The sequence below is a fragment of the Falco rusticolus genome, chromosome 3 (genome assembly GCF_015220075.1).
Source record: "Falco rusticolus isolate bFalRus1 chromosome 3, bFalRus1.pri, whole genome shotgun sequence".
Lineage (NCBI taxonomy): Eukaryota > Metazoa > Chordata > Aves > Falconiformes > Falconidae > Falco > Falco rusticolus.
Genome location: NC_051189.1, coordinates 85,774,042 through 85,797,894, shown reverse-complemented (window position 1 = coordinate 85,797,894; position 23,853 = coordinate 85,774,042). Strand labels below are relative to the sequence as shown.

The 23,853-nt window shown below is 40.5% G+C and overlaps 1 protein-coding gene across 7 annotated transcripts in view; it reads right to left on the bottom strand.

The window, feature by feature from the left end:
- TSNARE1 (t-SNARE domain containing 1) overlaps positions 1 to 23,853 on the bottom strand; it is a 508,372-nt gene that overhangs the window by 175,596 nt on the left and 308,923 nt on the right. For 6 of the 7 annotated variants that reach the window (XM_037380780.1, XM_037380779.1, XM_037380784.1 and 3 more), the window contains 2 exons: positions 19,219 to 19,291; positions 5,002 to 5,084 (listed from right to left, as the gene is read on the bottom strand). In XM_037380780.1, coding sequence (XP_037236677.1) covers positions 5,002 to 5,084; positions 19,219 to 19,291 — 156 coding nt within the window. The remainder of the gene's footprint in view (positions 1 to 5,001; positions 5,085 to 19,218; positions 19,292 to 23,853) is intronic. The other variant, XM_037380786.1, reaches the window with a different exon arrangement.

Sequence of the window (23,853 nt, the reverse complement as noted above, 5' to 3'; positions counted from 1 at the left end):
TTTTTCCTTAAAGCTCCAGCCTTCAAAGTGCCCCTCTGTGTATTGCTGAAAGCTAGACCCAGGAATTGCTTCTTTGCAGGAAAAAAACCTCATTGTTCTTAGACTACACAAGTGGGTCACTGAACTATTGCTGGCCTTTATGATGCCAGTGAATCCAAATTAGCTTGACTTCCACAGAGGATACAGGGAAGCAAAGCAACCTGCATTAATCAGGGCAACACAAGCAGCTCTTCCAAAACAAATTAGCTTCAACAGTCAGCACACAGAGTCCTTCAGTCAGTGCGGCCAAGCTGAATTTAGGCCAAAACTTCGCGTCAAAAAGAGTAACTGGTTTAATATGTATCCTCAGAGTCTGCATTTGTTTCTTTTTCTTCCTCTCAATCCATCTGCAGGAAGCTATGAACAAACCAAGCAAAAACTGCTCATCTCACCGCCGCCAGTGCCTCTCTGTGATGTCCAGCCCACCTAAGCTAATCTCAAAGGCAGGTATTGAGGCCATCAGGTGTCTACATCTCCCCTTTTTTTTTCCAATAAAGGGATGGGTGATAGGCATAGGAATAACGTTCCCTTGAAAATGTTTGTGACGTAATTGCTGTCATTTGGATTTTAATACACAAAGGAGAGAATAGACATGGCCGGAGAGGCAGTCACCAGATCTATGTCAGACATCTCCTGTGAGATGAGACAAGTTGCATGCTGGAAGCAATTCCTCCTCCTGGCTGGTACGAAGGGAGTTCAGACACAGATATACATGTCTCCACCAAACACACTCACATTTGTTCCAATAAATCCCTATCTTCCAGCGAGCAGTTTGACCCATGTTAAAACCATTTTCTCCAGGGACATTTCAGGAGACAAATCTGGGCCATTGGTATCAGATGGCAAGGGTTATTATTTCTGCTTTAGGTCTGAGAGATAGGAGACCCTCACAGAAAAAAAGAGACCCTGAAGCAAGTTTACTGCAGGAGATTACTTCTTCTGGCTTCTCTCTGCCAGACTTGTTTGACTCTCAGTTGGTTTTTAAACTTGAATTTTCTAGTGAGAAGCAGGGCAGTAAAGTAAAACTGTCAAGTTTCTGTGACCAAGAGCAGTTTCATGTGGAAACAGGCCTCTGTTCCTCTGCTCTTGGTATCAATATCCAACATTTATGCTTTCATCTGCATTTTGACGCTGCATGTTCCTACAGATAATGCAGTGGCCCAGCTTAACTGTTACCTATAGTAAAAATAAGTTTAAGAACAAACAATTCTTCTGTAATGATAATAATTTAAAATGAGAGGGAAAATCCACTAATAATTAAAAAAAAAACAAAACCAAAACCAACACCAAAACTACTTCTTTCAAAGCTCTGACAGCTCCCACTAAACCTTTCACACCTATGGGATGTACCCTTTTTGCTCGTGATTAATTACAAGTTCACCTACCACATTCTCTGTTGCAGCACAGATAAAGCAAGTACCTCGCACCCAGTATAAATCAAGCAGCGCTCAAATCAGAACATATACAATGATTTACAACAGCAGGGAAAATTTATGGAAATAAAGTGAATATGACATAAGAAAAACTTTTTCTGCATCATGGATAGGCATAATGGGTATTGCTACTTTTCTATATAGTCCACAGGGTCTCTGCAATATCTGACCAACACGGAGTCCCTAGTGAATTTACATGGTGAAGCAGGGAAGTGCGACTGTTGGGGAGTGAAGCCCACAGCTGAGAAGACAGACTACAGGCAATAATGACTACAGGCAATAATGTGGCTGGCTGCCAATGATGGTAACCAGCATGGACCCAGGGACCTCCTACGGCATCTAAAGACCAAGAGCATAATGATAAACTGAGAATATGTGTTTTTCTGACCTGTCTGATTCTGCCTCTTGTAACAACAGTACCCAACCCTTTTGCTGAGACAACCTGCCTCATGTAAGATGGAGAAACACAACGGCTGGAATTTTCATTTTCTGTTTTGCCTCTATGGTGACCAGCAGAGTTACACCTATGTCATGATGTGACCTCCATGTACATGTGCATTGAAAAGGGGGAAGATGTGCAGGCCCATGGGACAGGAGATGGCCGATGGCCGGGAAAAGAGAGGAGGGAAGCAGAATCATTTGCACAGCCACCTATCGCTCCCTTCCCCAGGCTGAGAGCAGGGGCTGGCTGCGGGCTGCACTGACCCACCCCACAGCCTTGTGTAGCTGGAAAGGTGGTGACCATGACCTAACTTACCATGTGTTTCCATCACATGTTCTTTATTACCCTTGTATGGTTTTGTGAGGGGCAAGTTGTTTATTTGTTTGGGTTGTGGTTGTTTTGGGGTTTTTTGGAGGGTTTTTTTTTTTCTTTGTGGATTGGTGAAGAGTTTAAATGGGGGAGATGAGAATTCACACAAAGTAATAAAACACTACTGTTCGCACACACATCTCAAGATGAAGGAGAACCCTAAAAAATGCAGAGGAAAGAGCTCAGCAAGAAGATATTTACATTTGTTTAAACATTTATATCATTTCAGGGAAACGAAATGCCTTATTTTGTACTAGTTAAAGAAAAGTTATTTACTGATGCTTTGCTATGTTAATGTACAAGTTGGGACTGGTGCTCCAAGTTGTATTGCTGCATTGCATTATATGCAAACATTATGTTAAATAACCAGTCATTTAATCTTCATTCCTGACAGAATTCTGTTCATTAAAGTCTACAGTAGGTCTTAAACTTGAATGTGTCAGCGATGTTGGCATTTCTGATTTCTCAATTTACGTATACATTTGTCGATATAAAAGTACTATGTACACATACACATATTTACGTACATATATACATATAAATAGGAAGAAATAACAAATGTATGTAAGTCAGTCCACATCTACAGGACAATCAGGCTGTACTAGAGGCTGTAGGTAACAGCCAAATACATTAATAAATTGGCAGTTTAACAAAGGAAGGAAAACTACTCAGTAACATTTTAAACAGTCTGTGCTTTTGATCTCTGAACAGAAGAGTAGAGAGGAAATTTAAAGTATGCAAAACTATGGCAGCTTGAAAGCAGTTCACCCACAAAGATACCTGGCTGAACATTCTCCCAAACCCATCCTAGATATTTCTGAAGCAGTCAAAACCAGACATACAAGCTGAAAGAGTGACCTATATGTGCACTGCATTAACCGTATGTATGCAAGTGGCACCAACATTGCTTCCTACAAAAGCCCTTGAGGGCTGCGTGATCAGGACTCTTCCTGTCACATTATGGAGAAAATGTCCTCTCTGATGTAAGATGAGCAGATATCACAGCACATAACCAAGAAGATGCCATTTGACAAAGCCCAAACAGCGGGCCAGCAATCGAAGTCACAAAAACTTCACCTCATTTTGTGCCCATATCTCAGGGAACCTTGTGAAAGCGGTGACAGATAGCAAGCTGGGGTTGCATGCATTTGTCTAGGGATCATCATCCAGCAACATGCAGGGTAGCTACCTGTCCTCCACAGGCCATCTGGGTTGCACATTTTCCTTGGCCGCAGAATTTTTCTGGTATTTGTCTATAAAGGCTTGTTTCAAGGGCAAGGGAGACTCCAAAGTGTTTTCCCATGAATACCAGTTAGTACACATTTATGCCCTTAGCAGTGGTTGACTGGCTATAGCTTCATCTTGATCAACATATTTGAAGAATAAAGGACCTCCTAACTGGGCAGGCTATTTCAGCAGCTCCTGCTGGCTGAAGAAAGCAGATCCTTTACACTGTGCTGCATTCATTTTCTGCCTGACTACTCTTTGACCTTCTTAGCCAAAATTGTCATTAGCTCATTTGCAGCTTTGTGATAGGCTCTACTGTCAAGTATTAAATTTATTCTAGTCTCATTTTAGACTTCATGCAGTAAAACCGCAACAGGCTATTTTAAAAGCAAATGCGGCATTACATGCAGGGTGACACACACTGTTTTGAACAGATATACTTTTAAAACCAAAACAGAGGTGAAGACCATACTTAGGTATCAAAGTTCTACAAAAATTGTTCCTATTACCCACAATCAGCAAAGTAGGTTTCACCAGAAAATGAGCTGTAGATAATTTAAAAATCGTATTAATCCCATTCAGTGGAATAAAATGTCTGTGGCACTTACTCCTTTGATCTAAAGTCCTGCTCCAGACCTTCAGAATTCATTGTGTCCAAGAAACAACAAGGAGGCACTGTGTCTATTCACACAGAACTCAGCTACAGTTTGTCACAAGGCTCCAGATACATGAAACTCACTTCAGACTTCAACAAACCAATTCACAACTGAGATAAAAAGGAAACTAACAGCTTTTCTTCTGTCAATCCAGTGCAAGCAATAACAATTTTTTTCTTTGTTCACTTCGCCCTCCCCTGCCCCTTCATCCCTAGAAAGCACTGATTTTAACCATTGAAAAGTTCTCTCTGGTCAAGCTATTTTCACAAAGATTAATATGTGTGTGTGTGTGTGTTTTATTCTTGCTCCAACGTAGACAAAGAAAAAAAAGAAAACAACCCAACACTCAACACCAAAACCCCTACCCTCAAATTGCCTTTAAAAAGTGCTGAGCACCATTCCCATAGCCATTATTCACCAACCACATCATGTCTTTTGACAACTCAGTTGCTTTTGAAAAGCACTGTTGCCTGATTATAGGGAAATACTCCAATAAGAAGCACATATACACTTAAATGATACACTTTTCGTGATGTCTTTCCAAGAACAACAGTAGCTAATTGTTGAGTCTCCTACTCGGAAATGTCTTTTTAATATGCAGATCTCTTAATGACTACTCTAATGCAAACTGTCAATGCTACAGTAATTTAATCATATATATATATATATATATAAGAATATATATATATATATATATATATATATAAGAAAAAAGTTTAGCTCTTAGAGTATGCTTTATCATCTTTCCAGGTAGCACAAATCCAACACAGCCGCCAAGTGTTGTCTTTAAATACTATTACTCAATGTATCTGTAGGGTTTTTTAGACCCACTTACTTGGTGCTGACTGGCTTTTGCCAACTGCTCATTGGCTGATTCTACATTAGAAGATGCAGTCTCAATGTTGGCTTCAATACTATCTGCAAATTAAGATAATAGAAGATAATTACAGGGTAAAAATGTAAAACAAAGAGTTTATACCAACAGCAACTTACTCGTGGGAATAAAGAGATGAGCATCCTCTTTTTCAGAAGCTGTAGTACTACAGGGAAATAGGAACACCACCCATTTTGATGAACAACTAATCCGTCAGAGGCAGTATGGCTGACAGGTCTCTGTGTGTCCCCAGATTGGATGGAATTTAGCAGCTCATCCCATTCCCAGTGAAGCCAGTGGGAAGACTCCAATGGGAAGACTGATAGGAATTCAAAGGAAAACAGCTCAAGACTGGCAAATTCACTAGATTAGAGTTAAACTACAGATGGGACATGGCAGACTGTATCTGAAACGATCTCATTATTAGAGCTCAGGGATAAGGTTCATCTGAGCACATGTGGGTTATTGACCACCCCCAGGTGTCTGTACTGGAGCAAGTCACCAAGGACACTATCACAGTCAACAGAGAGCAAGTCCGTATTGTACAGTTCATCCCACTATACTGTTGCCTGCTGCCAATCAGATTAGATGAATAACAACCTAAACTTCTGGGTCACATTTCCAAGCTTCAAGGGAGGTCTGTACAGCTGGCTCTGACAGATTGATAGACATTGCTGGTACCTCAAATTAAGGGAAAAGTATCTCAGCCGAGATTGCTAGCTCTGATGTTGGGGGAAGTTGAAGGAACCATGAGGAATTAAAATATGACTAGAAAAGAAAGGTAATCAGCTACACATTGCAGCTGGCAGCCCATCCCCCACCCCTCCACTTCATCCAAGACAAGTATTAAATTTGACTCCAGGGCTGTGCTTAGAAAGCACGGCACCTATGGTATAAAACCTGCAAATAGGGATTTCTGTTTCTAGCAGAAATCTTAGAAATCTTGACCAGCTTGTCCCCTAAGAGATATGCAGTCAATAATTTCTGGCCACAACAGAAGGGTGTATCCACTTGGTCTGCTTCTGTGTGTTTTTGAGTAGATACACCATGGATTATATGAAAATGGTCAGGAGGAACTCAACCACAGCAAGAAATCTGAGAATAAGGTTCCAGGGGTTTCTGTAATCCTTGATAAAATTAATGCAAATTTTTCAACTGATGGTATTAGGAGTTAGATTAAGACATACTACAAAAATTTTAAGTAACGTATCCTTTTGTATTTGAAGGAAAAAACATTAATTATTCTAGCCACTTTCATGATGGGTAGAGAAATGAGGGTTTAGAGATAAACTGTGGAAAGTGGTTGTGTTCAGGTTTTGCCATTTTTCAGTGAAGTGTTGCACATCTGTTAATGCAATTTTGCATTTCTGATACCGCCACTTCAAAACAAAGGAAAAGAGCAAAGAAACCACAAATCAATAGAACCATGCAATAAACAAACTTGAGCTTAACATTTGGGAACCTCTTAAAATACTTATATTACACCTGGGAGACATGGTCTTCCATTCCTTTTATTTTAGATTATGTATGCTGGACTACATAAGAAAAAACCTACCTGGCTGGCACTTTTATAGATTGATATAGCATAATTTTACTGTCTATATCCAATGATTCTCAAACCATTTTTATTAAGACATAACACCATGGACCTCGGTTGGCATTGCTGACTTCTGCCCAATTGCTTTCCTTGCATTCACGACTCAGCAGGAAGAGACAGATCAAAAGGTTTCTAAGGAACTCAACCTCTGTCTATAAAGAAATATTAAATTTTCTTCTACAGAGCCTTAGAAGAGTTCCAACCGCATACATGCACACATCAGCATGACAGCCTTGAAGAGTTTACTTCCAGCATTGCCTGGAGCTGAAGGCATTCCTGGGAAAGTGTAAGATTTTTTTCTTTTTGATACCAGTAGAAAAATCTGGTGCTGAACTACCAAAAATGATGAACAGAAACATGGCACAAGAGTACACTTCACTAAGCAGCATTTTTGCCACGTGACTGGGTCTACCCAGGGTCCACCTCAAACAGGAGTGCCTGAGAAACAAGGTGTTTCTTGTGAGTGAAACATGGTAGACAGATTTCAACCTGTCACTTGATAATAATGAGGTCCCTAGGTGAGTTTACAAGGAAAAACCTACTACCACATCTCCACAAGTGCTGTCACTGTCAATTGCTGTCACATGTCTGTTTAAAAAGAGTAGCTGTCCAAACTCCAGAGCTGGCCCTGACACCTTTCCTGCCAGACACTGAGGCTGAGCCACAAATCAATAATTGGTCATTCTACATATTTTATAGGAGTAGCGGTAGAGGGACGTTTGACATTTTCTGGTTAGAATTGAGAAATAGCTGAAAGGTGGTAGATCTATGGGCTGGATTGGCTGTGTAGGACAGGGGAGTGTTTTCTTTTTGTGTTTGCAGGTTAAGACACTGCTGCATAATTGCCAGCTTTCTAATTTCCAGTACTGTGTATACGAGCCTTTCTGCATATGGAAACAACAGGGCACAGGGCAGAGAAACCAAAAGAGTTAATATGGCATTAACACAGACAGGATACATCAGCCAGGATAACTTGTCACTCACTCGAAGTGACAAATTCTTCGTTGCATAGTTGTTGAAAAGTTATGGTTAAGCTTGACTACATAATGCATAGTTTACCAGGTTGATTTTGCCTAAAAAAATTTGTAAACATTCTGTGGAAGTGCATAAGAAATAGCCACTGGAACATCACCAGTTGGCATCAACTGAAAACGAGATCCTGACCACTCAGAGTTTCAACATGCCATAGCTTTCCTATAGCTAAACTGTGACACATGTTCGGATGGGGAGAAGAATAAAAAATCAGGTGAAAAAAAATGGCTAAAACCTAAGAATATACCCTTCTGGGACACCTGTTAATTTTAGAAGTACAAAGTTTGACTGTGGTTTAGGTTATGAAATACAACTTTAAGTAGGAAGGCACCTCCACGTTTTAAGCTACTTGGTGATGGGATTTGGAAGGGATATGGGGATTTGAGAAATCTGTAAGGGGTGAGGGTAATGTGCTGAACACATTGACAACTGCCTAATCAAAGTAACAGAACTTGCTCATGTATCTGATGTTTCCCAGGATCTTACTGCAAACACCCTTCACTGCTCAATGCCTCTTGAACGTTGAATGTCCTCAGAAAATTAATCAGTTAGGCACAGAAGAGCAACAGAGGGGAATTCTATGACAGATATCCTACAAAACCAAGAGTAATCTGTCTGTACAGGGGTACAGGGAAAGCACAGGAGCTTAATTTAGCTTCCTTAAATGGCCCTCCAGAGAAACCTAGCACTTTCAGCTGCCTGCGGGGGGGCCTAAGGAGATTTGCTTTCGTTAGATAAAATTAAACACTGTGAACGCCCCCATAGCGCTGCATGGAATGGGCTAATCATATGTTATCCACTGTGTTTTGCAAACATCATCTACATTTTTCCCAGCACAGGCTTTCACAAGTAGGATGGATGTGTGCTACGTGTCCTATATGAATTGTTGTGATGTTACAGGAGGAGGTTGGACCCTGGTGGCACTGTTTCTGCTCACTTGTTCTCCTAATGGGGAAACACCAGCCTTGAGATAAGCAAACCTTCTAATTAAAATAAATAAATAAAACTATATATATATAAAATCTAAAGCTACTTGTAATCCTGAGACACTGGGGAAAAACTAAAACAAACAAAACCCCATCAAAACAGCTCTAAAACTCTATAAAAATGAGGCATAAACATGTAAAACAATTTAACTAGTTATTTCTGGTGATTAACACCAGAAAGCAAGGGAAGGAAAGAGAATTTGGGTCAAATCACAAGGAAGAAAGTATTAAGTCAATGTTGTTAATCAGTCAATGATGAATGTGCCACTCAAAGCTATTTTAGTGCACTTTTGCTGAACACTAGTGATGGTTCACAGCTTCACCTTGCTCACTTTCAGGCTTCTTGCCAAGATACCTTACTTGGGGTTGGAGAGGCAAGTATTTCCAGAGGGGCAGTACGATCCTCAGTAGACTGAAAAAAACCTGCTTCTTTCTCTTTGGCTTTGGTATCAAGGGACAGTGACTCTGTTCTCAAACAGGTGAGATAACCCAGCCCTGAGTCTGGGATTTTCCAGCGAGCCCGAATCCCACAACAATTTTCTGTTCTCATCCTATGATGACAAATTTCTGGTACAGCTTGAAAAGAAACAAAAACCTTAAGGCGATGTGATTGCTGGTTTATTAAACGGAGGGACAGTAGTGCACTAAAGCAGATGGCAGTTGCAAATAAATGCACCAAGGAATTAGGAAAAGATTTCTGATTTTCCAGCTAAAACACATCCTTTCAACAGGAGTAGTGGAGGAGACAGAGCTAACCAGTTTTTAGATGCAATTTGATATGATTTTATGACACACCTGTCACAGAGACAGCAATCACGATGACCCCCAGAAGTGTCTTTCAACCCTATCTATTTACGTGTCTTCTGAGATCAAGCCCTGCTTGTTGACCAGCTGGAGTCACATGTGAAATTACTGGAGTGACAGTGGCTGGAGTGGATTTTTTGTCCCAACATATGAAGAAATCACACATATCACCTGAGTCTTTATAATGGCAACAATGGACTGGTTTCACAAGGCAGCATTTTCAGTAAAATTGCTTGAAAGACAAGAAAGTGAGCTTGTGAATGAGAATGTTTAAAATACTCCCACTTGGCAATAACCAACATGGGCCCTTCAGGTTTCACAGTATGCTTTTGTTTTTAGCACTTTTAGCTTAACCGTATTTTATCATTACAACTTCTGGCTAAAAATAATCAATATAACATTGAGAAGCACAAGAATAATAATTATAATAATTACAATAATGATAATAATATTAATAATATTAATAATTATAAAGAGCATTTTGGTAATGTATATAGGTTACTTTCCTAATTAAAAGCCAAGTTTGGAATGAAATTGCTTTCAGCATGAAAATGAATGTTGTCCATTCTAACTGCCACGTACATGGAGAGTTTTAAGTGAGTGTCATCCCATGAACAAAAGACTCTCCAGCTTTCTACAGGCACAACTATGGATGTTAAAGGGAAGGAAAGCTATGGCAGCTCTTCTGGAGTAAAGTTTAAAATTGTTTAGGGTTAGTCATTTGCAATGTAAACGCCAAGTAGAAATTCTGCACATGAGAGGATTTATAAAATAATCTTGCCCATATGCTAAATTAAGGCTAAATGGGTCACACTGGCTTAGACTGGTGCAATGAAATACAATTTGCAGCTCCATGAGTCATCAGGAGCTGTGGTTTTTACTTCCAACAAAAGGCAGATAGAACCTATTTGATTTTAGCAGGGCTCTAATTCTTCCACACAGTAAGACACCACAATCCTCAGAGGTAAGGACTGAAGCACTGAACAGCCACTCACCCTCATTTTCCAGGCAGGCCTGGAAAGACTATTTAAACTACCTAAAATGTCATAACCAGCTCTTCCTGCTGGTTTTCTTCGGCCATCAGCCCAAAGCTCTAGTCTATATGAATAAAAGCAGCTATAAGGCAGTGGCCGAACACCAGCATAAATTTAGAACACTTTAGCTCCTGAGTGACTTATATCGTCCTTGAAATGCATCTTGGAAATGTCAAGTATCTGCTACATATGTATGCACTGAAAAATGGTATTGCTTTGCCAGAGGTTTGCCACGCCTGCCAGGATACATCTTCCAGGGATTTTAAATTCAAACACTATCCTATGTACATCTATTGGAAAATAGCACATCCTACCAGAGCATACGGTACCTCACACAATCTGCTCTGTGCTAGATGGTAGCATGCAGAAATATGACCACTTCAGCAGATGCAAAGCCATTTAGTGTTCGTTCTTACAGGGACAAGTGGTCTCGAATGGCTGATATTTACCACAGGACAGGTCAGCACATGAAGAGTTCCCTGAGGGTTCATGGCATGGTCTCTGCCTTCATGGCCTGCTGTGGGCTTTCAGCTGCCTGTCTGAGGTATCTACAGGTCCCTTATGATGCTCCCATATGGCTCTAGGTAATCCAAGGCCCTCATTTTAATCCCATAAAATCTGCATGAGGGAGGGTATTATATCATGGCAAGAGACCTGATTTAACTTTTATTTTTTCCATTTCCTTCTTTTTCTGATGAAAATAAAGTATTTCAACAAGACCGGTTTTGTGCAGAAATTTATGGGCATGTCAGGTTTTTTGGTTTGTTTTTTTTTTTCTTAAAAAATAATCCCTGAAAGTAATTTAAAGAGGAAAACAGCACTTAATCTAGCTTTGATTGGGAAATTCCAGTCTCTAGCACTCTTTTTCCTTGTGATGTAAACTCAGCATGTTTTTCTCCTATTAATTCTGTATCCAATTCAAAGACAATACTACATCAAACTGCAATAAAGTATGTTCCTTTGAAATGACAAAAAAAGAAAGAAAGGAACAAATTAATTATATTTGTTTTTTCCAAATTGAGCTCATGAGTTGACACAATTTGGATAAATACTTTTATTTATTTACATGAAATAAATAAATGCATTTGCATTTCATTTTTCAGAAGTCCACTTTTACCTACAATTACAACACACTGACCTGCCATCACGCAGCTCAGTGCACAAACTATCGAGTCCTACAGCTCAGACAACTGATGAAAGAAGTGTCACTTCTGAGTTTGTCACAAGAATGAATGAGGATGATGGGGGTGTTGATTCATAGAAATAAATACACTTTATTTCTGCTTGTTGTGTTGGAAAGACCGTATATTTTACCTACAAAGTCAAGTCACTGATATTTACAACTTGCTTGACCCCTTTTGCTTTACATGGCTTGTTTGATTTACTTAACCCACTGCAGCCATCGCCTCCCAAACACAGTCTGTCTGTAGTAGAGTATAACACCTCCCAGCAGAAACAAACCCACCACCTGGGCAGCTTCTGCCTTTATGACATTTACTGCTCAATTGCAGCATTACTAGAAAGTGAGGGCACGGCAGCTCCAGCTTCCCCAGAATGACTTCAGATAAATCAGTGTGAGAAGCATCCTACTGGTGGCAATAAACCTCATAGAAGGAAAAGCCTTGTTTCTTGTACAAAATTAGCTGGCTCATTAGCTGCAAGTATACCAGCCCAATCACATTATGAGGGTCAAATGCAGAACAGCAGACAAATCTTTAGGAGTTAGTAAATTTGCAAGTATGGAGTCAACCATTATTCTCTTCCTTATAAACCAGCATGTGCTGTCTTACCAGCACTGTCAGCACTAGAGCTAACTGTAAAAGCCCACACAACCAGGGAAGACACAAAACCCACACTCACAGACGGCAGAAACAGGAAAGAACCTTAAAACCTCATTCATCCTTTGTGTTACTTACTATCTCAAGTAAAATTAGCTGGTCAGAGATCATGGTAGCCCACACCTGACTCAAACAACTCAGTTGTAGAAGTGGTCATCAGCTGGTGCTCAACATGACATCAAGCCCTTTACAGGCTCTTCAGCACTGTCCAGAGCCAAGGGCATGTTAAAAACCATAGTGAAGGCCACCACTGCTGCAGTCCAGAGAAACAGGAAGAGCAATGCCAGTAGTATACTAAACTGTGACCTTAAAATTGTTGTCTACAAGGCAACTGAGGGTAGTAATTGTATGGCTCTGCACCATAATGTAAACGTAAATGTGAGGTTCTGCACCTGGGTAAGGACAGCCCCACACACCAGTACAGGCTGGGGCTGACCTGCTCAAAGGCAGCTCTGTGGCAAAGGACCTGGGAGTGCTGGTGGCCAGCAAGTTGCCCATGGGCCAGCAGTGTGGCCTTGTGGGGCCCTAGTGGGGCCGCATCCAGAGTGCTGTGTCCAGTGCTGGGCTCCCCAGTTCAAGAAAGACAGGGAACTACTGGGGGGGGGGGGGGGGGGGGGGGGGGCGTGTCCAGCAGAGGTTGTGAAGATGATGAGGGGACTGGAGCATCTCCCTGATGAGGGAAGGCTGAGAGAGCTGGGCCTGTGTAGCCTGGAGAAGGCTGAGAGGGATCTTATCAATGTCTACAAGTATCTTAAGCGTGAGTGTCAGGAGGACGGGGCCAGGCTCTTTTCAGTGGTGTCCAGCGACAGGACAAGGGGCAATAGGCACAAACTACAACATGGGAAGTTCCATCTGAATATGAGGAAAAACCTCTTTACTTTGAGGGTGACCAAGCACTGGGACAGGCTGCCCAGAGAAGCTGTGGAGTCTCCCTCTCTGGAGACATTCAAGACCCACCTGGATGCAGTTCTGTGCAGCCTGCTCTAGGAGAACTGCTTTAGCAGGGCGTTGGGCTGGATGGTGTCCAGAGGCACCTTCCAACCCTGACCAGTCTGTGATTCTGTGAATACTATGCAGTTTAAGCAGCTGGGGTGGTTTACAATAAAGCTTTGTTAGACTTACTTAGATAACAGAACAACAAACTGGTAACAGGGTATATACCTAAGATGAACAAAGACATTGGAGGTTTCTTGGGAAGTGAATGGGAAGTGGAATAGATTATCACTGATTCGGAAATACCCCAGTGTACAGTTCCTGCATGGGCTGTCCTCTGTACTGACATGTACCTCCGTGTCTCAACAAGTGGCTGATAGCAAGAGAGCCAAGAGAAGATTTTCCAATTCATCAGGAACCAATAAGAACATAAATGTACCGTTCACATAATAGCCTCCTCTGAGATCACTTAGGAAATTTAACCAAATGAGACACTTTGCAGACCACATTCAATCGAACATAGATATTAAAGCTGTACATTCAGGTATTCAGGGACTATTCTCAAGATCTGTTAATTTTCTGCAGATGTCCCAACCGAGACACATAACTCAGGAGGGTTTAGTTAAGAATCCAGTTGAATGGTTTTCCAGCTCGGCGTGCATTAGTGCATCTGACAACAGACTCTGGGTTGTGTCATTCAGGCAGTCAGACTGGAGGAGACATGTGTGGAAGGGTGCTGAGAGGCCCTCTTGACAGTGTCTGTGTGTTAAAGCAGCCTTCAGGTCAGAAAGGCAATAATGATAAAACAGGCAACAAAGCTGACCTGATTTCTCAGGAAAGAAAAACAAACAAACAAACCAGAACTGAAAACTAAACCAAATAATACCCCACATCGAAAAGCTTCCAAAATAAGAAATTCATTTGCATTGATGGAAATACATTTTACTTTGAAGGAAGATTATTATTATTGTTGTTGTTATTATTATCATCATCATCATTATTATTGTTGTTGTTGTTACTATGCAATAAGTGACAATGTGGTATATCAGTCAATATCAGCATGGCTCAAGGACTGAATATATTGACCCCATCAGGACGTTCCTCGGAGACTGAAGGAAGGAACCAGCTGCCATGTTCATACTTGCCAGGTCTCACAAACACCAGTTAGTGATGCTCGTGAAGTGAGGGAACACCCACCTCAGATCACGTTAAGACATTTCACCACCATATTATTTTCAAATAGAAAACGCCCAAACTTCAAGAGCAAAGTGAAAGGTTAAGTAACAGTAGAAAAAGACTTCTGAGGAAGTCTTTTGCTTGATGCAGTAAGGTCTTATTTCAGCCAGCGGGATTTGCTGTGTGAAGATAGATCTGTGTACATTTGGTAAGGGCAAAGAGGTAGAGGACTGATAAATTAGTTCCTGTGTCTCTGCTGCTGTAATCTTAGATGACCAGTGTGTGATCTTAGGATCTCTTCCCATTTTAGAGAGCTGGGCAGGTTACAGATACGCTGGCAGAAGACTGGTTCCAGAACTGTCCAAAAGAGGAAGAAATGTGATTCTCTTAAAAGTGTAACATGTTTTCAGAACCACATGGTCTTACCTTGTGGCTTTGAGAAATGTGATGGAGCTTCAAAGAGTGATATAAGTGGTGAAAGTTTAATTATAGAAGTACACATAAGGGATGTAGACCTTGTATGTTATTTTGGCATAACTACTAAGGTTACATAGAAAAGTAGGATGGGAAAACAGGTCTTCTAGAACAAAACAAGAACAGCATTTATTTTTTTTTGCATCAGGGGAAGAAAACCGATAATGATGATGATATTAATATTAATATAGGTATTAATATTAATAATAATGATAATATAAATAACTATATTGTTCAGGTCATCTTTATTCTCTGTTACAAGACAAATCATAGAATCATAGAATCGTTTAATTTGGAAAAAGACCTTTTAGATCAAGTCCAATCACGAACCCAGGATTGCCAAGTCCATCGCTAAATCATATCTCTAAGCATAACATCTCACATTTTTTGAACACTTCCAGGGATGGTGATTCCACCACCTCCATGGGCAGACTGTTCCAATGCTTGACCACCCTTTCGGTGAAAATTTTTTCCTAATATCCAAGCTAAACCTCCCCTGGCACAACTTGAATTATTTCCTCTTGTCCTATCTATTTTTACCTGGGAGAAGAGACCAGCCCCCACCTCTCTACAGCCTCCTTTCAGGTACTTGTAGAGAGCAACAAGGTCCTCCCTGAGCCTCCTTTTCTCCAGGCTAAACAACTAAATAGAAGCCTACAGAGGTGGACAAAAAAAACCCCCAAACAACCTTGCCTTCATCAGGTACCAATACAGAGACCGGCAGCTGTGTTGTTGACACTTTCCTCAGAGGAACTGGGGGTTGAAGGATTCTTTTTTTCCTAACACCAGTTATAAAACTGATTTCATAGAACTGTGTCTATTTATCCAAGTACGGCCAATGAAAGAAGGAGCTTGCGCATGCAAAATAGTGATTTTCAGTATGAAACACTGGAAATGTTTCAAGCAGTTGAGACACTTATAGTTCAGTTAGGTGGCCATCTTGAGTATGGAAAGGAGTGACTGTTGCTTTAGCAATCACCCTCACAGAATGTATTTCTCACAATATCAAGTCCTTAATCCTTGCCTCTGATGTTTTGGCTGAAAAGCCCTTCTGCTACCATGACAGTAAAGGTCAGCAGTGGAGATGGCCCTCTTCTAGACACCTGGAGATCTTGCTGTTTACAGATCAGATCCCCAAAGTTGTCATCAATGCACTCCAGAACTTCCTGAATTATTTATGCCCTGCTGTATTGTCCCTCCAACAGATATTGGGGTGGTTGAAACCTCCCATGATCAAAGCCTGCAAAGAGCCTGTTCTATCCATCTGTAGAGAGCCTCATCCACTTTGCCTGTCCTCCTTTTAATCCCAATGCACAAACTCTCCATCAGCTCCTCATCCACCCCCAGGCACAGCCCCATACACTTCAGCTGCTGTCTTACATAAAGGACAACTCTTCCTCCTTGTCTCACTATCCTGTCCTTCCTGAGCAGCCTGTATCCCTCCAATGCAACACTCATGATGGGAGCCAACCCACTATGTCTCCATGATCCCAACAAAATCAAAGACTCTTCATGTTTATTCCCCATACCATGTGCATTAATGTACAGGCACTTTAGAGACAGACCCCAGCATGTTCAGTTCCTGGTTCAGTTTGGGGTATTTGTCCACAGTGGGGTCTTGTAGGCACCTCCCTGCTGACATGCAAGTGCTAGAGGCTGATAATGGACTTTGTAAACCCCTCCTGCCACACCACGCCATGCCTGTTACTCATCAACCTTGTCTATTGCTCCCTCCGCAGGACTGCTGGTCACCACCTCTGTCCCCCATCATTCCTAGTTTAAAGCCCTCCTTAGGAGGTTAGCCATCCTATTGATGAAGATAGTTTTGCTCTGCCTAGCAAGGTGGATCCCATCACTCCCAAGCAGATACTGATCTGCTAACAGGGTCCCACGGTTATAGAAGCCAAAACTGTGTTGCCAGCACCAATTCCACAGCCAACTATTGATTTCACCTATTAGCATCCTCCTCGCACCCCTTCCCCTCACCAGCACCCTGTGTGATGAAGCTGCATAGCGATGCCTTTGCCAAGAGCCTCTGTAAGACTCTGTTGAAGAGGCTCCTTCTGTTGATTCAAAGGTGACCTGGGCCAATAGCTTTGTTTTGGCTTTGAAGGCTTTGTCTCACTGATATAGCAATGCTTAGTTAAATATTCATATCAAAGACATGCCATGGCTAGGAACACAGGCATGGAGTTTATTTGCAGAAGACAAAAAACCAACAGATACGCTGCCCCAAGTCTGCATTTCCCATCATCTGTTTCCTCCTTGCATGACAGAAATTGCTCTCTACCCTAGGAAGTGTTATGTATGTGTTCATTAAGGAACTGGCTCACATGCTAGCAGAACTACTTTTAGGTTTTTATAATAAATATGGGTTACGCTGCCTGTGCCGTGCATAGACCAGACAAGCTCTTCCCATTAATTCTCCCCAGTTCAGGTGAACCAGACAGTGGTTTGCTCTACAGCCCTGGGAGCATTTTGCAGAGTGGCTCATCTCACGTTCCTTGATTATGTATTTTCCCTGAGTTTTCTAAAGAAGCACACAGAGAGCTTTCATTTCATGCACGTAAGAGGAATGCATTAAAAAAAAATAAAACAAGTGCCAAGAGAACTGTCTCTTGTCATCATTGCTTTTAAATTTTCATGGTGGGATTTCAAGCCCCTTTGCCTCCTGATTCTTCAGCTCACTTACTTCTCTCTAATATGAATGTCAAAAGATAAATAGCGGCACCTTTCAGCAATTGGTTGGGAAGACACCTTGAGTGGCTGCCAGGCTGAAAAGATACTCCTAAAGAAACTACTAAAAATCTGCTGCAGTGAAACGGGAAGAAGAAAGAACATGTCAGATATAAAAGCAACAAAACCCTTATGCTAGCTCAAAGACAAAGGGTCCTACTTAGTCTGTTTCTCATAGGCAAGTTAATACTGTGGTTGCTTCTGTGCATGGGCAACATCTTAAAATAATAAATATTGCCTTAAGAAAAGGAGTTTCAAAAATCTGGAAGCTAGCTGATGTATGTTGTCAGGTCCCTCAAGGCATTAGCATCTGATATGCTTTTAGGAGATGAATCAGGCTCCACAGTTACACATGTACAAAAATAAGCTTCCAAACAAGCATGCATTAAAGAAAAATATATTAAAAAAGAAAAAGTAATAGAAATAGTAAAAAGTTGGGTTTAGGTATCACTTTGATTTTCTTCTGCACCTGTGAACCTGAGTGGTGTTTCTCAGTGGGATGCAGCCAGCTCATTTCTGTGTGAAAGGAGGTATCTTACGCTAATGGAAACTTGCAAAGGTATGAGCTTGGCAAAGAAATCCAGAGTGATTAATAAACAGCAGAGAAGAGTTTCTTCTTTTATGATCTACATATGGCTGTCTTAGGACTTGATCCAGCTCCCAGGAGCTCCAGTAAGAACTCCAGCTAAGTGCTGCAGGCTAGAAATATCTCCACAAATCTTGCTTCTCTGGAGTTTAGGTCCCTCAACATGGCTTTAGGACCATTAGCTCTCATATTTGGAAGTAGACAGTTGCTTCTGAAGCACTGCAGAGTTTTCTCATACATACACAAAATATGAGATGCAGAATAAAGTCTGATTGTTCTTAGCTGCATTCAGAAGACAGCAGTGACAAAGAGTCAGAGGGAATTTAAAAGGAGCTACTTACTGTGTTTTATCTCTCTGTTCACAAAACGTGGTGGCTGTCAGTGATGGGCTGCTCTTAAAAATTCCATTAGGGCCTACTCCAATCTCTTTTACGAAGTTTTCTCTACCATGTTCATAGCCACCAGTAGCTGGAGAGCAAGAGGAGGTCAACTAATGGCCAGAAGCTTAAGACTATGCATGTGAGCATATCATGGTGTTAGGCTACGGTAAATTTAATCATATGCACCATACAATTTAAGAGAAGCAAGCTGCTTAATTTTCTCCACCACCATCAATAATCATAACAATAATTGCTACTAATATTGTTTTTTAATTACAGTTCCAGGTAGAAAGGAAGAATTTAATTCCTTTCCAGTTAATTTTATATATCCTCCATCTTCCTTTTTACAGTGAAAAGGGAATGGATTATCTCCCTGTGAATTCTATTTTATACGAAATACACCAGCTCAGTGTCCTTAATATGAGAACCTTATTGCACAGATCAACTTGTCAAATCAAAACATCACTGGATGTACAAAATGCCCCAAACACAGGAAAAACAATTACATCATCAACAAACAGCTGCTCATGAGGGACCACACAAAATCACATTGGAATGGTGCAGGAGGGTAATAAAGCCCATTCTTTAAATGTGGTACCTACCTATTGTGTCTCCTTGCTCATGCACCATGGAGGCCAGGTCTTTAATGATCTGGTTCACATCCAACATGTCACTCTGAAATGACAGAGAGTCTAACGTTAATGATGAATGGGAAATATGCAAGCATAAAAGGGATGTTCTACGTTCAAGCTTCGCAAGGGAAAAAAACAAAATCAGAAAACTCCATCTACAGAAGTAAAAGAAAAAAAGTATAACACTCCCACAGCAAATCAGAAATCCCCTTAAAGCCATGGTTTGCTGGATCTAAGTCAGCCAGTTGACTCAAGCTTTCTGTAAGAAACAGGTAGAATGATCGGCTGCTTTCAGAATTGTGGAAAACTAAGAGAGGAAACAACAACAACAACAAATCCTACAGCAGCAAACCCTTTTCTTTTTGAAAAAAAGTTATTGTTCATGCAGGCCATTCATCCCAGAGTATGGATTCTTACATAGAAAAAGACCATCTTTCAGCATAGCAGCCATCTGATAAAATACTGTTTGTAAATTGAGGGAGATATGATCAAAACCTCACTGAATTAAAAATCTCCCTATTGGTAAAGCAGTAAGGAAAGATCTATTTGATGAATGGAATCATTTATATGTTTTCAATTGTAAAAAATAAACACAACCCAGAAACCTATAAAAACCCAACCCCCCCCCAAAAAAAACCCCTACATTCAGCACTGAAACACAGCAAATTGCCAGTTTGTTTGTTTCCCTCGTTTCTGAACACTTACTATATAAAAGCAAATGCGAGCATATGTTGACTTCATATGATACTGTCTCTTATAAAAAGAAGCTAGCAATAATAGACATAATAATATAGACACTGATAAATGCACTACCAGTAAGGCAACTTTAGCAGAGCAGAAAAAAAAAGACACTCACACAGGGTGTGTTTTGTTAAGCTGTACAAACCACAGAATCACAGAAACATCAAGGTTGGCAGGAACCTCTGGAAATCATTTAGTCCAACACCCCTTCTCAGAGCAGTCAATTAAAGCAGGTGGCTCAGGGCCATGTCCATTTGTTTTTTTCTGTCTCCAAGGACAGAGATTCCACAAACTGTGTGGCCAACAGTATGCCCACATATCCCTGGTACTGGGGAACGCAGCATGGGATGCTTTCTAAAGTGCTGAAAACATTTCTGAGGAATATGCTTCTCCTGAGGCTAATTGTGTGGTGATTAATTTATCTGCTTGGGTCTTGTTGCAACTTTAGCCCATCATGCCAAAGGTCCAGTTTCTTCCACCCCACTTTTAAAGAACTCAGCTTCCCTGCTGGTACATTTAGAAAATGGTACAGAATGATTCCACATCCTCCTACTGAAGTTTGTTATGAGAACAGAACTGGTGTAACATTTAATCATATAACGCAATAGAATTGCAATAATTTGCAATGGAAGCTGGGAGTTCTATTGTGAATTTTACAATGTACCAAATTGTTGAATATCTGAAGAACTGGGAGAAACAAAACGCTTAAAGAGCTGTGAGAAATCATACGCCCCCCCCCTCAAAACCAAACCCCCCAACCAAAGACTGGGTAATGCATCACAAAATGCACTTCATTCATTCACTTGTCAAGCATAATGAAGCTTTAATTATGTATGGTATTATTCATAACTTGTAAATACTGCAGAATTTTTTGTAAAAGCAATGAAGTGTAAGTTACTTGAGATTGCACTTGAGCACTGTGGTAGTAAATCATTGCCAGGAAATAAGGAGAAATTAATTGTGACTTTTTTTTTTTTTTTTTTTTTTTTTTTTGCAGGGGGGGAGTTTTGTGAGGTTTTTGTAAAAATCTTTGAAAAGACAAAGCTAAAGTTTAGCAAAATATGAAGAATTGAGAATTCAGTTTAATGTGTTGTCCTGCTCTCATTTAACTGCTTAGTAAGAGATGATTACAGAAAAATTAAACAAATAATACTAAAAAAAGCCCAAAATGCTCATTTGTCTCTCTTGGCTAAATTACCACAGACATCAATCTTTGGTTTTTGTTACTTGCTACATAAACAAAACTGTTTCTACCCTTCAGCCAGTCTGGTGTATTTTGTTCTGCTTCTTTTACAGCAGTTTTAAGTAAATGTAGCTTAACTCATGTTTTTGCACATATATTTGGTTAGATAGAGGTTATTGCGATATATTGAATTATACACACACACACACACACTCCTCCCAAGTATTTCCATTGGAGTAAAATAAGCAGGCAGTTCAGTCTAAGAAAGATCAGATGATATATTGACTCCTCATAGGCTCCTCCTCATCTAATTCAACAACAAGGGGTTGGGCTGTCTGCCTCCTGAGATGCCCAGGTATTGTAAGAAGGGAAGAATGAGAAGGGAAATGCAATGCCGTATATGAATAGTGCTGTTTCAGATTTACCGTTTATATTCAGGTACTTGGGATGAAACAGCGATCTGCTGCTGCAGAGTACAGACCCTTTTCATAACATTGCAACAACACTTAAAATTATTGTTTAGAAAATATGCATTAGTTAAAGCCAGCCCCTGAGTTGTTAGGAAGGAAAAAAAATGTGACGACTGTATTTAAGGAAAAACAAACAGGCAAGTTGTAAAGCGCCAAGCACAAAGCAATCTGACCTGAAGCAAGGAATCTGTTGAATAATTTAACCTGGCAATGTGAAGTTTCAAAGTCCCTGATATATATAAGCAAAAGAAAAGAAAATATGGAAGAAAGAAAAATAGCCTGAAATAAAGACCTTCCATAATGGACTATACCTAGGAGCTATGTTCCTGTTCCTTCTCGCCAGGTTAGCTCTATCATTACGCACTTCTGAACTTGCCAGGCATCAGAATTTGTTAGCAAAATCAGATTGCCTTTGGTTTCCCACATTTTCATTTACTACGTGGAATTCACAGTGAAATACACCTCCTCATAAATCTCTTTGATTCCACAGAAACCAGGAGTACAACAGCCAGCCACCACTGTCTCCTTGCCAGCTAACTAGGCTGAGGTTTCTTGGGTTTTAATCAACACCAGTCTTTCCTGTCTGGCAACAATTCACTCACTACATTCTGTAGCAAGAGGGAGACAGATTTGTTTCATCTAAATCCTCTTTTTTTTTTTTTTTTAATTTAATTTTTATCCCCCCCCCCGGAGAAATCCATTGTTCAGATTAGTAAACAGGATTTCACATCATCCTTGCTGGAGCTAAATGAGTTAAACTAGTCAACACTAAAATCAGAGATGGCAAAAGGAAATGGCAGTAGCTAAAGACGACCAAAAAAGCAGAGAGGTGCCAATAAAAGTCAGGCAGATGAGAAACCCAAAGAAATGAAAGTGTTTGGGACACTAAAAATCTGGAAGATTAACTCCCACTTCTGAAAGTTGGTTTGGAAACTTCTTAAGAGAAAGTACTAGGTTCAAAGGGCATGACTGTTTGAGTCATTTAACCTGACCTGGTAAGTGAATGATGTCATTGCAAAGTACTGAGATTTGGGGGAAAAATATCTGAAATTTCAAACTCTGGCATAGAAATGGTTGGAAATATGATTTTGCAGATAAACTAGACATTTCCATTTTGCATTTTTTGCTTTAATAAGACCACAATTGCAACATTTTGAAAATTAATCCTGGGGCAAGTTGGGTTGTAAAACCCAGACATTGTTACCCAGATGGGACAACCTAATCATAAATCCTAGTAGCCCACTTCCCCATGGAATGAGCATTACTGAGGTATTTGCCAAGACAGTAAATAAGTAAACCTCCACTCGCTTCCACTCTCATACTAAGTGGGGTGAAGATATATCCACACTGAAAACTTCTCCTTCGTTGACCTTAATGACATCCTAAGGACAGTTCCATCTTCCAGCCATGAGAATGGTGTTAAATAAACCAGAGAGGGGAAACACGCTCTCCACAAAAGGACACAGAACAAGCACATGCTGTCAATAATTCCTCTCTCACATTTAGCCAGATCCCAGCAACCTTTATCAAGGGAAGAGTCACGATTATTTCTAAGAATGTTTGCCTTAGGTTTGTATAAAAAACAGGATCAGAAGTATCTCTGGTCTATCCTGTTTAGCATGTGCTTTTGTGTGTACTCACAAACAAACCATCTTAAACGACTACAAATTACCATTTAAGTTAATTGCTGACTCAATAATCAGGAGATGCTGAATTCTACAAGTGAGGTTTCATTCTGGCCCACCATCTACTCTGCAACAAGGAGCCAAGAGAGCTATAAAATAAACCTGAACGAGGTTCTGAAAGATGTAATATAACTTCCATGTGTGTAGTTCTGCATATGGAAGCACTCCAAACCAAAATAAAGCAAAACAAAACTCAAGTTCTTGTTACCTTTGGGGAAAAAATAAAAACCAGAAAGGAAGTAAAACTCCTTTGCAGTGTCTGGTATGTTTTACCAAAGAGATGCTGAGATGCTTCTTGTGTATTGTCCCATCAGCAGCACACTTGGGTCATCTCCTGCCCTGTGGTCCACCATGTGTGAACCACAGATATAGAGCACACAAAAAGACTAATCAAAGCACGGTGTTCGTCTATCCCCATTCTCTTCTGTGAGATAGGGGAAGGAAGGAACAGAAAGGGAAAAATAATATAAAAAGTGAGTAAGCGTTGCTGATGCTAGATGGCCAAAAACTAAATCTTGCAGCAACA